This window comes from Urtica dioica, chromosome 6 (assembly GCF_054948205.1).
Source record: "Urtica dioica subsp. dioica isolate 48M chromosome 6, U.dioica_male_clone48M_v1_H2, whole genome shotgun sequence".
NCBI lineage: Eukaryota > Viridiplantae > Streptophyta > Magnoliopsida > Rosales > Urticaceae > Urtica > Urtica dioica.
Genome location: NC_142761.1, coordinates 39,340,938 through 39,353,090, shown reverse-complemented (window position 1 = coordinate 39,353,090; position 12,153 = coordinate 39,340,938). Strand labels below are relative to the sequence as shown.

Below are 12,153 nucleotides of genomic sequence, written 5' to 3'. Positions count from 1 at the left end.
CTGATTTGATAACTATGAGCGCCCTCTTGGATGGGTTTGTTGAAAATGGAGCGGTGGCTAGGGCTCGGAGCTTATTCGATAAAATGGTTCAGCACAATGTGAAAGCTAATGAAGTTCCCTACAACACATTGATAAAGGGGTATTGTAAGGTATTAAGATGTCGTTTAGTGTTTTACTTAGTCATGTATATGCTGTACACGTGTATTTTTCTTATTTGTTTGTTTGAATGCTCCTGATTGGTTGGACATTCTTTTCTGTTTTCATTCTCGGTGGTTCTGGCTATTTAATCCTGCCATCCGATTTTTACAATTAATGAGGAATTATTTTTTTTCCAAAACTTCATCTTCTAACTCTCAACTCTCTCTTTATCAAAACTCCATTGCTGGTTCAAATCACCTGGACCTAGGTTGCAACATGGTATCAGAGCTAATAGACGGAACATCCACGTTTAGTTCTAGTAAAAATAAGTGCAGTGAAATATTACCATGTCCAACTTTGTTTATGGAAAGTTCCTTTGGCTCCATCTTCACCAAAAGCTTTCTCTGCCCTAGAACATAGTTTGACTAAGTCATTAAACAGAATAATACCATAATACTACTCGCTCACAGCCAGTGCAGCACATCTCGACTTTAAGATCCACAGTCTGCGTATGCTGGTTGGTATACAATGCGGTGATATTTGCATATTTCGATGAAAAAATCTGAAAACTTTATCATGAAATTTAGGGAGGGGTACAACTTAGAAGGATTCTTACATCCACTTTTGGTTCGGGTGTTCGAAGTGGTACCTGATTTCGAAAAGCAAGGATTTGCAGAAAGAGAATCAATAACAACTATCATCCATAACATCCGTATTAAAGTGAATTACCGTATTACTGGATCAAGTACCGTTTTTGCAGACTGTGGATCTTAAAGTCAGGATGTGCTGCACTGGCTATGAACGAGTAGTATTATGGTATTATTCTGTTTAATGACTTAGTCAAACTGTGTTGCTTGGACAGAGAAAGCTATTGGTGAAGATGGAAGCTTGAAGCAGCCAAAGGAACTTTCCATAAACAAAGTTGGACATGGTAATATTTCACTACACCTATTTTTACTAGAACTAAACGTGGATGTTTTGTTTATTATCTATAAATGAAAAGAAAAAAAAGGAGTTCTTCTGATAACATAAGGGGTTGAATTGGAAAATAGTTTACCTTGTTTGTGGAATCACTCATCATAAGTTACTCTTAAGTTTCTTTTTCTTTTCAGTTTCTTCCCAAAAACATGTTTGCAAAGGATGAAAACAAGAGCGCCTTGCTTTAACTGCGTTGTTCCTCACAGATTTGTGTAATTAATTGCAACTGTTTCCACATATTTAAACTGTACGTGAAGTGTGAAGTCAAATCTGCGTATCACATTTTTAGGAACAAATTAGCTTAGTCAATCAGTAAATAGGCATGTTTAGGATATTTATTGATGTGTAATCTGAATGAGTAAATACTCGTGTATAAGATCAGTTCAAGTATTTGCTATTTTATAGTTGCTAGTTTTAATTCTGTTACAATTGTAATCAGCCTATTTAAAGGTAATTCATTAATAAGATACTACTAATTTATGTCAGCGTGTGTTTATTTTTTTCTGTGATGCAGTGTTTCTTTAGTTAGAGAGTTTATGAGATAATTTAGGGATTTCAATAATTGACTAAGGATATTAAAGTAATTGTCTTGCTGTTTAAAAACGCTGTTTTCGTAGCTTTTCCGAATCTTGTACAAATTCCAAAAGCGATTTTGAAGTTTTTCCCAAAAGCAGTTTTACCAAACGCCACAAAATCGGTTTAGCTTCTACTAAAAACAAAAACAGGAGAATTTAATATGTACCAAACACGCCCTCTATTTCTATTGTATGATGCAAAGAAAGGTACGAAAATGCATAAACATTCAACATGCAAAAAGCTCTTTAAAATGTATCTACGTAACAACAGTAAAATAACGAAAAAAGAAACTTAAAAATCCATTGAAAGAAAACTAAGACGTTGAATCATACTTATAGTTACTGCCATGCTCACTCTCTCTCTTTCTCTCAAACTCTTAATGAACACGGAGAAAGTCGTGGCGACGAATTTTGCGGTGATGAGATGTATGATGCAAAGAAAGGAACGAAAAAGCATAACATTTAACACAAAACAAAGCGTTATGTACAAACAATATAAAAGCTGAAGAGAAATACTTAAAAAGATCCACCCTTAGAAAAAAAAACGACCTGTAAACATCACAGATACTTACAGTTACTGCCATACTTACTCTTTATCCCATGAATATAGCGACATGCACGCACGAAGCCACATGGAAGTGAGAGGGGGCTATAGCCCCCCCCCCCCTCAATTTTTTTTTGTTGCATTTTTTGCCTATTTTTATTTTATTTTTACATTTTTTTACCCTCAAAATTTACAAATCAACCCCCTTTGAATTTTATCTTGCAAATTAGCCCCCCCTAACCTAGATTTCTGGCTTCGTCTCTGGCGACATGTGAGGGCAGTCTAACTATCTGTGGAGGGACAATGGCGGCGGGGTTGGCGACGTTGAAAGTGACGGCGGCAGTTACTGTGGCGTTGACGACGACGGTGGAGAGACGTTGAAGGAGAGGCGACAGTTACGGTGATCAGAGAGAGAGAATATTATCGCTCGTGCATTTACTTTTTGATGATTGAGTTTTGTACTAGCATTTTAGTCATTTTCATGGGGTTTTTTTTTTTGAGTTAATGAAAAAAAAAAGGTTCCGAATGAGAAAAAAATGTCCACTTTCCCTTTGCAAGATGGTTTACTGAAGTTTATTATTTCTAAATGTATGAATTTGAAAACTGAACTAGTTAATTATATATATATCGTTAAAATAATTCCATGTAACCATATTTTAATCATGGTTGCCGAACACCCAGCAAGTAGTATCGTGTGCTTGACCATATTTATTTTCCCTTTTTTAAAAGACAAAAAAAAAAATAATAATAATAAAAATAAATAAATAAAGAGTTGTATAGAATAGAACCAAATTTCTCAAGAATACTCGTTGCTTCCCAAACTATTTTCTAATTTTTCGTGCTTCTAAACATGAAGATCAAAACATATCCAGGTTTTCCTTTCCTCCTTCCTCTCTATTCGACTCTAACAACCAAATTAAGTTTCTGCACTTCTTGTGCTCGCGATTCTTTTGCCGATTTTGAAGAAACGCTCCGAATCAGATGTAAATCCAATGACTTCTCGGTGATTGAAGCTCTCCGTTTCTTCGATTCCATGGTGGATATGAAACCAATGCCTTCAATTCGGAGCTTCAATACGCTGTTTGGCTCAATGTCGAAGACGAACCAGTCCTCCACTGCGGTGTCTATGTACACACACCTCTTCAGGTTTCGTTTCGCTGAATTTCATCCGAATGTCGTTACGCTTACAATTATCATCAATTGCTTGTGTCGTTCCAACAATCCGAAATCGGGTTTCTCTGTCTTAGCAACTATGTTCAAGTGTGGGATTCACTACAATTTGCACACTCTGTGCACTCTGCTGAATGGGCTTTGCAAATCCGGGGAATCTGAAAACGCGCTCAAGCTGCTTATGAAAATGCTCGACGATGATGATGTTAAGCCGAACGAATACTGTTTCACTGCAGTTATCGACGGTCTCTGCAAAGAGAACAGAATCGACGAGGCGATAAGCTTGTTCCGAGATATGATCGGTTTCGGTGTTCGACCGAGTGTGGTCTGTTATTCTGCGTTGATTCACGGCTTATGCAAGGCCGGTCGTCGAGAAGAAGCCCAGAAGCTTTTGTCGGATATGGTCGTTGGTGGGATTTCGCTCAACCTTCAGATCTATACCATTATGATCGATTCGCTTTGCAAGGACGCGAAAATGGAGGAAGCTATTTCGGTGCTTAACCTCATGACTGAAAAAGGAATCAAGCCTAGCGTTGTGACTTTCACTTCTCTGATCGCTGCGATGTCTAAGTGTGGTCGGTTCGACGAGGCGACTCAATTCTTGGAAAGCATGATTGGTAGCGGAATATCCCCAGATATTGTCACGTACAGTGTTTTCTTGGATGGTCTCTGCAAAAGCGGAAGAAGTAAAGAGGCGCTCGATCACATGGAAGCCATGATTGGTCGAGGCATAGAGCCCGACATTTTCACATACAACTCGTTGATCTGTGGCTTGTGTCGTTCGGGACATTGGAGGAAAGCTACGAAGTTGTTAGAAAGAATGGCAGATAAAGGGATTTTTCCTGATATCGTAACGTTTAGTATTTTAATAAATGCCTATTCAAAACAGGGACGAATGAATGAAGCATTATCGATGTTTAATTTGATGATCCAGCGAGGTCTGAAGCCTGAAATCACCTCCTATAACTCGTTGCTCCACGGATTGTGCCATTTCGGTCTATTCGAAGAGGCCAAGAAGATTTTTGATGATATGGTGGGTAGGAAGATAGAGCCTGATTTGATAACTATGAATGTTCTTTTGGATGGGTTTGTCGAAAATGGAGCGATGGTTAGAGCTCGAAACCTGTTCGACAAAATGATCTCACACAACCTGAAAGCTGATAAATTTTCGTACAGCACATTGATAAAGGGGTATTGTAAGCAAGCAGAAATGGACAAGGCACGGGAAATCTTTGAGCTCATGATTGCTAAAGGAGTTGTACCGAATGTTGTTTCGTACAACACTTTGGTCGATGGGTACGTAAAGGTTGGACGAATAGACATCGCTCTCAAGCTTCTGAAAGACTTGATCATGGAAGGCCATATTCCCGATGATGCAACGCGGTCCATTTTGAAAAAGATTCATGTTTTTAAAGATCGCAAGCATGTTCAAGAAAACTCCCATTAATCACAAAATTATGAATTCTGTTGCTTATACAAGGGTTAGTGAAGATTGATCTCAGGGTAAATTCTAGTCCTTTCAACATTAAATTTCGCTGTCACATATACTGATACAGTTTTCTTCTAGGAATTCATATTTTTTTAGTTTTATTTTTATCATATTTTCCATTTTTATTGTTTTTGCTCAATAACACACTGCTTCAAGAGTTTTCAGAATTTATGCTTTTGGGAATTTGTGTCCATAAATAACATGAGATGAAAATTTGTCAAAAACCTGCATCGTAGTTTTCATTTAGTTCTTTTTGGTTGCTCGTTCTACTCTTGTACAAATTGCTCCTTGATGCTCATTTTCATCTTCCTTATAATTAAAACGCTGTTCTAAAATTTGGTCCGAGACAATTTGCTGGCAAAGTCTTCTTGCAATGTGTTTCTATATATTAGTCTGGGGTCTGAGTTTTTTTTTATTCAGAAGAAAAAACTCAATCACCTCTCCCAATCACCGATCGCTGTCTATCCGTCTATGCCGCCACATTGCTATCGTCCCTTCTCTGACACAAATTTAGATCGTCTGTCTTCTTTTGGTGTCTCTTTTTGTGTTCCTCCGATCAAAATAAGGCAATTTAATTATTTTGATTTATTTTTAAATAAATAATCAAATATAAAGATGACATAGCTTATTATAATTGGAGGGATACCAAATGAGACGCTAAAAGGAGACAGAGGATCCGGATTCCACTGACAACACAGACAATCGTTGTCCGAATTCCCCCGCCTCACTGCCACAAAAAACAATACTGAAAATCTCTCCCAAAATCATTGAAATAGAAGCTGAATCGTCGATTCCAATTCCAATTAATCCGCGCTCAATTTTATTGGAGCTCGCATGTGCTGCTAGATTCAATGTCATTTAACATCTTTTTTTTGGCAAAAAGAAGTCTAAGCTTAATCCATTTGAGTTTGATTAGCGTTTCGAATACATCATCAAAATTTTTGGTTCTGGGTTTGATCCTAAACCAGTGGGTAGCTCACAAAGATTTTCTATTTTTATGTGAAATAAGCCCGTATTTAAACAATTCTTCAATATTTTGTTCATTCCGAACAAAATAATTTCTTTTTCGTACGATAAAAACAAAGTTTATTTTTTTTTTTTTTTTTTTTTTATAGAGATACACCAATCTAATTATACAGAATTATAATATAGAATTATATGTGTATTTTTTTTACCACTTTTTAATTACATGTTTTACAACTATACATGTGACATGCGAATTTTTAACTAGCCAATGTCCTATACCATGTTAATATCAACCAACCATATTATCCATCATCTAAAATGTAACAAATTTGCGCCATTCATATGAAATAACCATCATCTAAACGCTAACAACGTTAACGAGGTTAATCAAAACAAATCACTATTACATAGTAAATCTGAATTAATAATTATCTAAAATCTAACAATGCTACATAAGAAATCTTAAATAACCACAATGTAGAATCAGACAAACCTTAAACAAACGAATTTGAAAGAACATATTACATAGTAAATATGAATTAACTATTAAGTAAAATATAACCAAACGAAGTTAATCTGAAATAAATGTTTTAGTTTTATACGGTCAATACATATTTCCTAAATGAGGAATTAACTATTAAGTAAAATATAACCTAGCGAAGTTAATCTGAAATAAATGTTTTAGTTTTATACGGTCAATACATATTCTTGGGTACAAATAAATGTTTTAGTAAAATATGACTTCTTGGGTACAAATGAAGGACGTTTTAGTGCAGCGAATTCCAACAAATAATAAAAAGAAAAAAAAAAATCTACCAAACCTATTCTTGTTACCAAAGATTCCCTGAAGGAAAAAAAAAAAAAAAATCCTGAGACATTCGTTGTTGATTCCCAAATCTTTACGTTTAGGGCTCCATTAATCGTGCACGGAATTTGAAATTTCGAAGCATGAAGACTATGAATCTTATGACGAAAACTCCCTTTCTCCTTCCTCTGTATTCGAGTCCCATAGTTCGTTTCTCTACTTCTTGCGCTCGCGATTCTGTTGCGGAATTTGAGAATACGATCCGAAGTCGATGCGAATCCAGAGACATCTCAGTGACTGAGGCTCTGGGTTTCTTCAATTCCATGGTGGACATGAGACCCGTTCCCTCGGTTTGGAGCTTCAATCGACTGTTTGGGGCCATGTCGAATATGAATCAGTTCTCCACCGTAGTCTCGATGTACTCGCATCTCCTCAGGTTTCGCTCTTCCCATTTTCAACCCGATGTCGTTACGCTCAACATTATCATTGTCACACACTGAGCACTCTGCTAGGTGGCCTTTGCAAGGCCGGAGAGGCACGGAATGCACACCAACTGTTCGAGAAAATGCTCGGAAACGGTGGGGTTAAGTCTAATGTGTACTGTTTCGCCGTGCTCATTGACGGCCTCTGCAAGGAGAACTTCATTGACGACGCGCTAGGCTTGTTCCGAGACATGATCGATTCTGGTCTTCCACCAAACGCCGTTTGTTATAATACTCTGATTCACGAGCTATGCAAGGCCGGTCGTCGAGAAGAAGCCAAGAAGTTCTTATCAGAGATGGTCGGTGGTGGAATTTCACCGGATCTTCAAACTTATAACATACTAATCGATTCACTTTGCAAGGAGGTAAAAATTGAGGAAGCTATTTCGGTATTTAACCTAATGACTAAAGAAGGAATCAAGCCTAGTGTTGTGACTTTCACTTCTATGATCGCTGCGATGTGCAAGTGCGGTCGATTTGATGAAGCGACTCGATTCCTAGAGAGCATGATCAATGATGGAATATCCCCAAATATTGTCACATACAGTGTTTTCTTGGATAGTCTCTGCAAAAGCGGAAGAAGTAAAGAGGCGCTCGGTCACATGGAAGAAATGATTAGTCGAGGCATAAAGCCTACAATTGTCACCTATAACTCGGTGATCTATGGCTTGTGTCATTCGGGACATTGGAAGGAAACCACGGCCTTGTTGGAAGGAATGACGAATAGAGGAATTTATCCGAATGTTATAACGTATAATATTTTAGTGGATGCCCAATCAAAGGCGGGAAGAATGGATGAAGCAGTATCGATGTTTAATTTGATGAGTCGAAAAGGTCTAAGGCCTGACATCGTGACCTATAACTCACTGCTCGACAGATTGTGCCATTCTGGCCTATTCGAAGAGGCCAAGAAGATCATTGATCATATGCTGAGTAGGAAAATAAATCCTAATCTGATAACTATGAATTCCCTTTTGAATGGATTTGTCGAGAATGGTCTGATGGAAAGGGCTCGAAGCTTATTTGACAAGATGATTCAGCACAATGTGAAAGCTGATGAGTTTTCCTTCAACACATTGATAAAGGGGTATTGTAAGCAAGCAGATATGGATAAGACACAAGAGATCTTGGAGCTGATGAGAATTCAAGGAGTTCAACCGGATGTTCTTTCGTACCGAACTTTGGTAAAAGGGTACATAAAGGTCGAACGAATAGGGATCGCTCTCAAGCTTCTCAAAGATATGATTCTAAAAGGCCATGTTCCCGATGATGCACGATCCATTTTGAAGAAGATTCGCGCTATTAAACTTGTCAAGCAAGCTCAAGAAATCCCTTGGTAAGTCTTGGAAAAGTTATCACAAAAGCTATAAGGATGCACATCATTACTTGTCTGTATTGGAGTATATAAAAGCTCAAAATTATGAATTATGTTGCTTATACGATGGTTAGCAAAAACGTGGTGAGGGTCATCTTTAGTTACTGTTAATGTTCTTTGAAAGTGGTCTGAATTACTCTTATGTATTTGAAATTGATGTCTATGGAGTTGATTTGTATTTTTTTTTTTTCATTTTAAATCTGCACGATTAAATTCACCTTTATCGAGATTGTAGTTTTCTCTTTCTTCGGTTGTTGTATTGTATTGGTGCTGTTGTGGAAATTGGTTCAGTAAGAATTCCTTTTAGTTCAATTTCCTTGAAACACTGGCTTCGCTTCCAAGAGTAGATATCTTTGTATTTGCTAAAAACAGTGTTCCAAATTAGGTATGGGACAATTTGCTTACAAAGTCAATATGTGTTTTTAATGTGTAGTCTTGAGATCTTTTAGGGTCTGGTCTCTCTGCTCTGGTGTTCTCACTCGAAGATCAGTGCTCAATACTTTCTCAAAGATGCTCTATATAATTGGTTATTTATTTCCCTCTTTTTTTTAGCTCACCTCGAGCCTATCACAGCTCAACACATGTCCCAAGTTAATCGAGTTATGATCTTCGCCTCGGTTGACTTGTACAATGCATCATGTGAATATTGACTTCAGACTTGGTATTGATAGCTGACGTGGAGAAGCCAATTAAAGACTCTATAGTCGAGCCTTGTGTTATAAAAGGGCTTGTACGGTTATATTGTTGAATTAAGGAGACTCGAATAGATAGAGAGGATTGGGAAATTAGGATGAGAGAGAGAGAGAGATCTCAACTCGTGTACAAATTGTTTACTAAACCTCTTTCATGTCAAACATGTTCACTCACCAGTTTTTCTTCTATTACAATGGACAGATTGTCGACGAACCCTTAAAAATAGTCGAGCTGGACTATGTCCTTCTATTACAAGGGACGAATGATGTATATATATGCATAAACTCAGCGTCAAGGATTGTTGTGTACTAAGAAGGTATTGTATTTTCTCTTGGTCTTAAACAAAGCTTAACACTGATTTTTATTTCTCTCAGCCTCACAAAAAGTGTCAAATAGAAAAACAACAACATACATGATATATATGTATTAAAATTCGGAAAACAATGTAGTTTGAACCAAAGTTCAAAATGCCGTTTTCAACGCCGTTTCGAACTTCCTTATCTACGGAAAATCGATACGCCGGTGGAAAATCGAACGAAAAAATGTAGAAAAAAACAACTGGTATACTGTTTTTTAATGCCGTTTTCCGTGAAAAACCGGCATGCCAATAGAAAACCGAACAGAAATAATGTTGTAGAATATATTAAAATATAGAATTATACATATATGCATACATATATTTTACAATTTATAAATTTAGATATATATCTCAAAATATGTCTACCCAATACACATATTATATAAATATGCACATATTATGCAAATGACATATTCATTTTTATTTTGATTCGAACAAAAACAACATACGAAAACGTTACACTACAGATTTTCAGATTCTAATTATATATAATATTTAGTTAATGAAGGACCACAACCAAGACCAACAACGTCTAATGCAATGAAGTGACATGGAAATTGGAATATGGAATTAATATTCGTCTAATTAATGAACAACCACAAACAATGAACCAACACTTGTTGTTTTTTTTGTTTAATTAATTAATATTCCAGCTTTCAATATAGTTACAAACACTCTACTGCTTCTCTCGCTAACGTCCCTTAATACACTCAACCACTCTACAGCTTTCAATAAAGTTGTATTCCATCTATTTTTTTTTTCTTTTTGTTTGGTTTTTTTTTTTTTTTTTTTCGGAAAGTGGGCTCATTGACTCTCTCAATCTCTCTCTCTCCTCCTTCATCTTCTTCCTTCTTCATCACCGAAAATCGCCACATCCATCCGCCATTTCTCCTAATTTTTTCCGACTTTCCACGATTTTTTTTTATTTTTTATTTTTTGCAGATTTGTTCTTTATGGAGGAAGAATAACGGCGGTCGTTTATGGAAAAAACGACGCGCCGTTTCTCCGATTTTTAAACGAAAAATAACGACGAAATGAGAAAATACGTGTTCATCGACCGCTAAGCCACCGGCGGCTCTGGCGAAAGTCGACGACTTTCACCGACATTTAAAACATTGGTTTAAATAAGGGTCTATTACCTATATAACCATTTGAAACATTGAAATTTGCAGTATAGCCTACGTTTCGTAAATTTTTGGTAAATAGCCACATAAAATTATTTACGGTAGAAAAAAACCAGAACACCCGATAAAGATTCCTGCTCAGTTTTGAACAGAATTATTTAATTAGAAACCTTTTATTTCGAGCAATAATTAGTTCGAAAATTGAGGAGAGTTAATAGGTACACGTTACAACCATTAACCCTTCTCTCCATTGTATCATTTAGCATTCAAAAAAATGGAACAAAAAAAAGCAAGCATTCAAAAGAAAAAAAAGAAAGAAAAAAAAGAAGGAGAATAGCGATTGCAACTGAAGAAATCTCCGATAAAAAGGTAAATAATTTAGTTTTCAGACTTTATTTTTGGTTGTTCGTGCATCAATAGAAGTGATATTTACGTTGTTGGGTCTGTCTGTCCATTTTCGATTTAGGGATTTAGCTTTTTTTTTTCTTCTGAAAATTAGGATTTTGGGCTTGCATGCGTGGTCGACCCATTGTAAATGGAAAGTTTATGCACGAGAAAATATTCCATTAATGTCCAGTGTAAATGGCTATTGCGATTTGATATCTTTTTTATATTTACATACTATTTACTGTGAATTTATTACTGCTTACTAATGTTATGTGTTGTAAATATGATATTTTAGGATTTACACATAATTTTGGGATTTTTTGGTGTACGTTCGAGGATATGTATATTATTGATTCGGGGTTTTGATCACTTGGGTTTTTCGGTCAATTTACACATTGAGATTATTAGTTATAAAAAAACATGATAAATTCCGTTTCTGATTGTGAATATCAATATGAAACACAGAGTTGTAAATCGAGTATCTGTGAATAATATGTACATGATGCCACGAATCACATAGATCTGTGATCATGTAGAGTAAATTTTTGTTAATTTATTTGGGTACTTGGAAACTGAAGCATATTTTTTTGCTTTATTTATAGTGATTAACATATCAATTTAAGAGTGAACAAGAATCTTCTTCAATGGCAAGAAAATCTTTGGCAAAGAAGAAAGGGAACAAATCAACAACACGAATTAAACAAATAAAACAGGTTTTGTGGTGTTTATATGTCAGTAAATATGCCATTCTCATTTTTATTATTTACAATCTATTTTTTGTGTGGTTTTAGGTTGGTGAATTTGTTGTCAAACGAGAAGATTGAGATTTCACCGAAAATAAATCAAAGAAAGACATCGGCATCAAGCAATGCAGCCGGCCTTTGTTTTCCTTGGACATCGACGATTAAAGATTCTTTTTTATGGTTTTTTTTTTTCTTTTCAATTGACTGTGTTTAGTTAGATTTTGTTTATCAAAATTTATTTACAATTTGGTTAAAAATTGTGAACCGGTATTTTTGAACTATGGATGTGTGATTATTAACAACCAAGAAGAAGTACTTTGTTTTGA

At 36.0% G+C, this 12,153-nt stretch overlaps 1 protein-coding gene across 1 annotated transcript; it reads left to right on the top strand.

The window, feature by feature from the left end:
* Positions 1-3,064: 3,064 nt before the first annotated feature.
* On the top strand, positions 3,065-9,440 carry LOC149394046 (uncharacterized). Its single transcript, XM_089618247.1, has 3 exons — positions 3,065-4,850; positions 7,064-8,483; positions 9,075-9,440. Exons 1-3 carry the CDS (start codon positions 3,086-3,088, stop codon positions 9,115-9,117), a joined length of 3,228 nt encoding a protein of 1,075 aa, XP_089474373.1. The 5' UTR covers positions 3,065-3,085; the 3' UTR covers positions 9,118-9,440.
* The last annotated feature ends 2,713 nt before the right edge of the window (positions 9,441-12,153 follow it).

What these genes read in the sequence shown, in the direction of transcription:
- LOC149394046 (XM_089618247.1), top strand. Translation starts at nt 3,086, where the DNA reads ATGAAGATCAAAACATATCCAGGTTTTCCTTTCCTCCTTCCTCTCTAT. An exon ending in TGTTCAAGAAAACTCCCATT is followed by an intron (nt 4,851 to 7,063) that starts AATCACAAAATT and finishes AATATGAATCAG; the next exon opens with TTCTCCACCGTAGTCTCGAT. An exon ending in CAAGCTCAAGAAATCCCTTG is followed by an intron (nt 8,484 to 9,074) that starts GTAAGTCTTGGA and finishes TCTTTTTTTTAG; the next exon opens with CTCACCTCGAGCCTATCACA.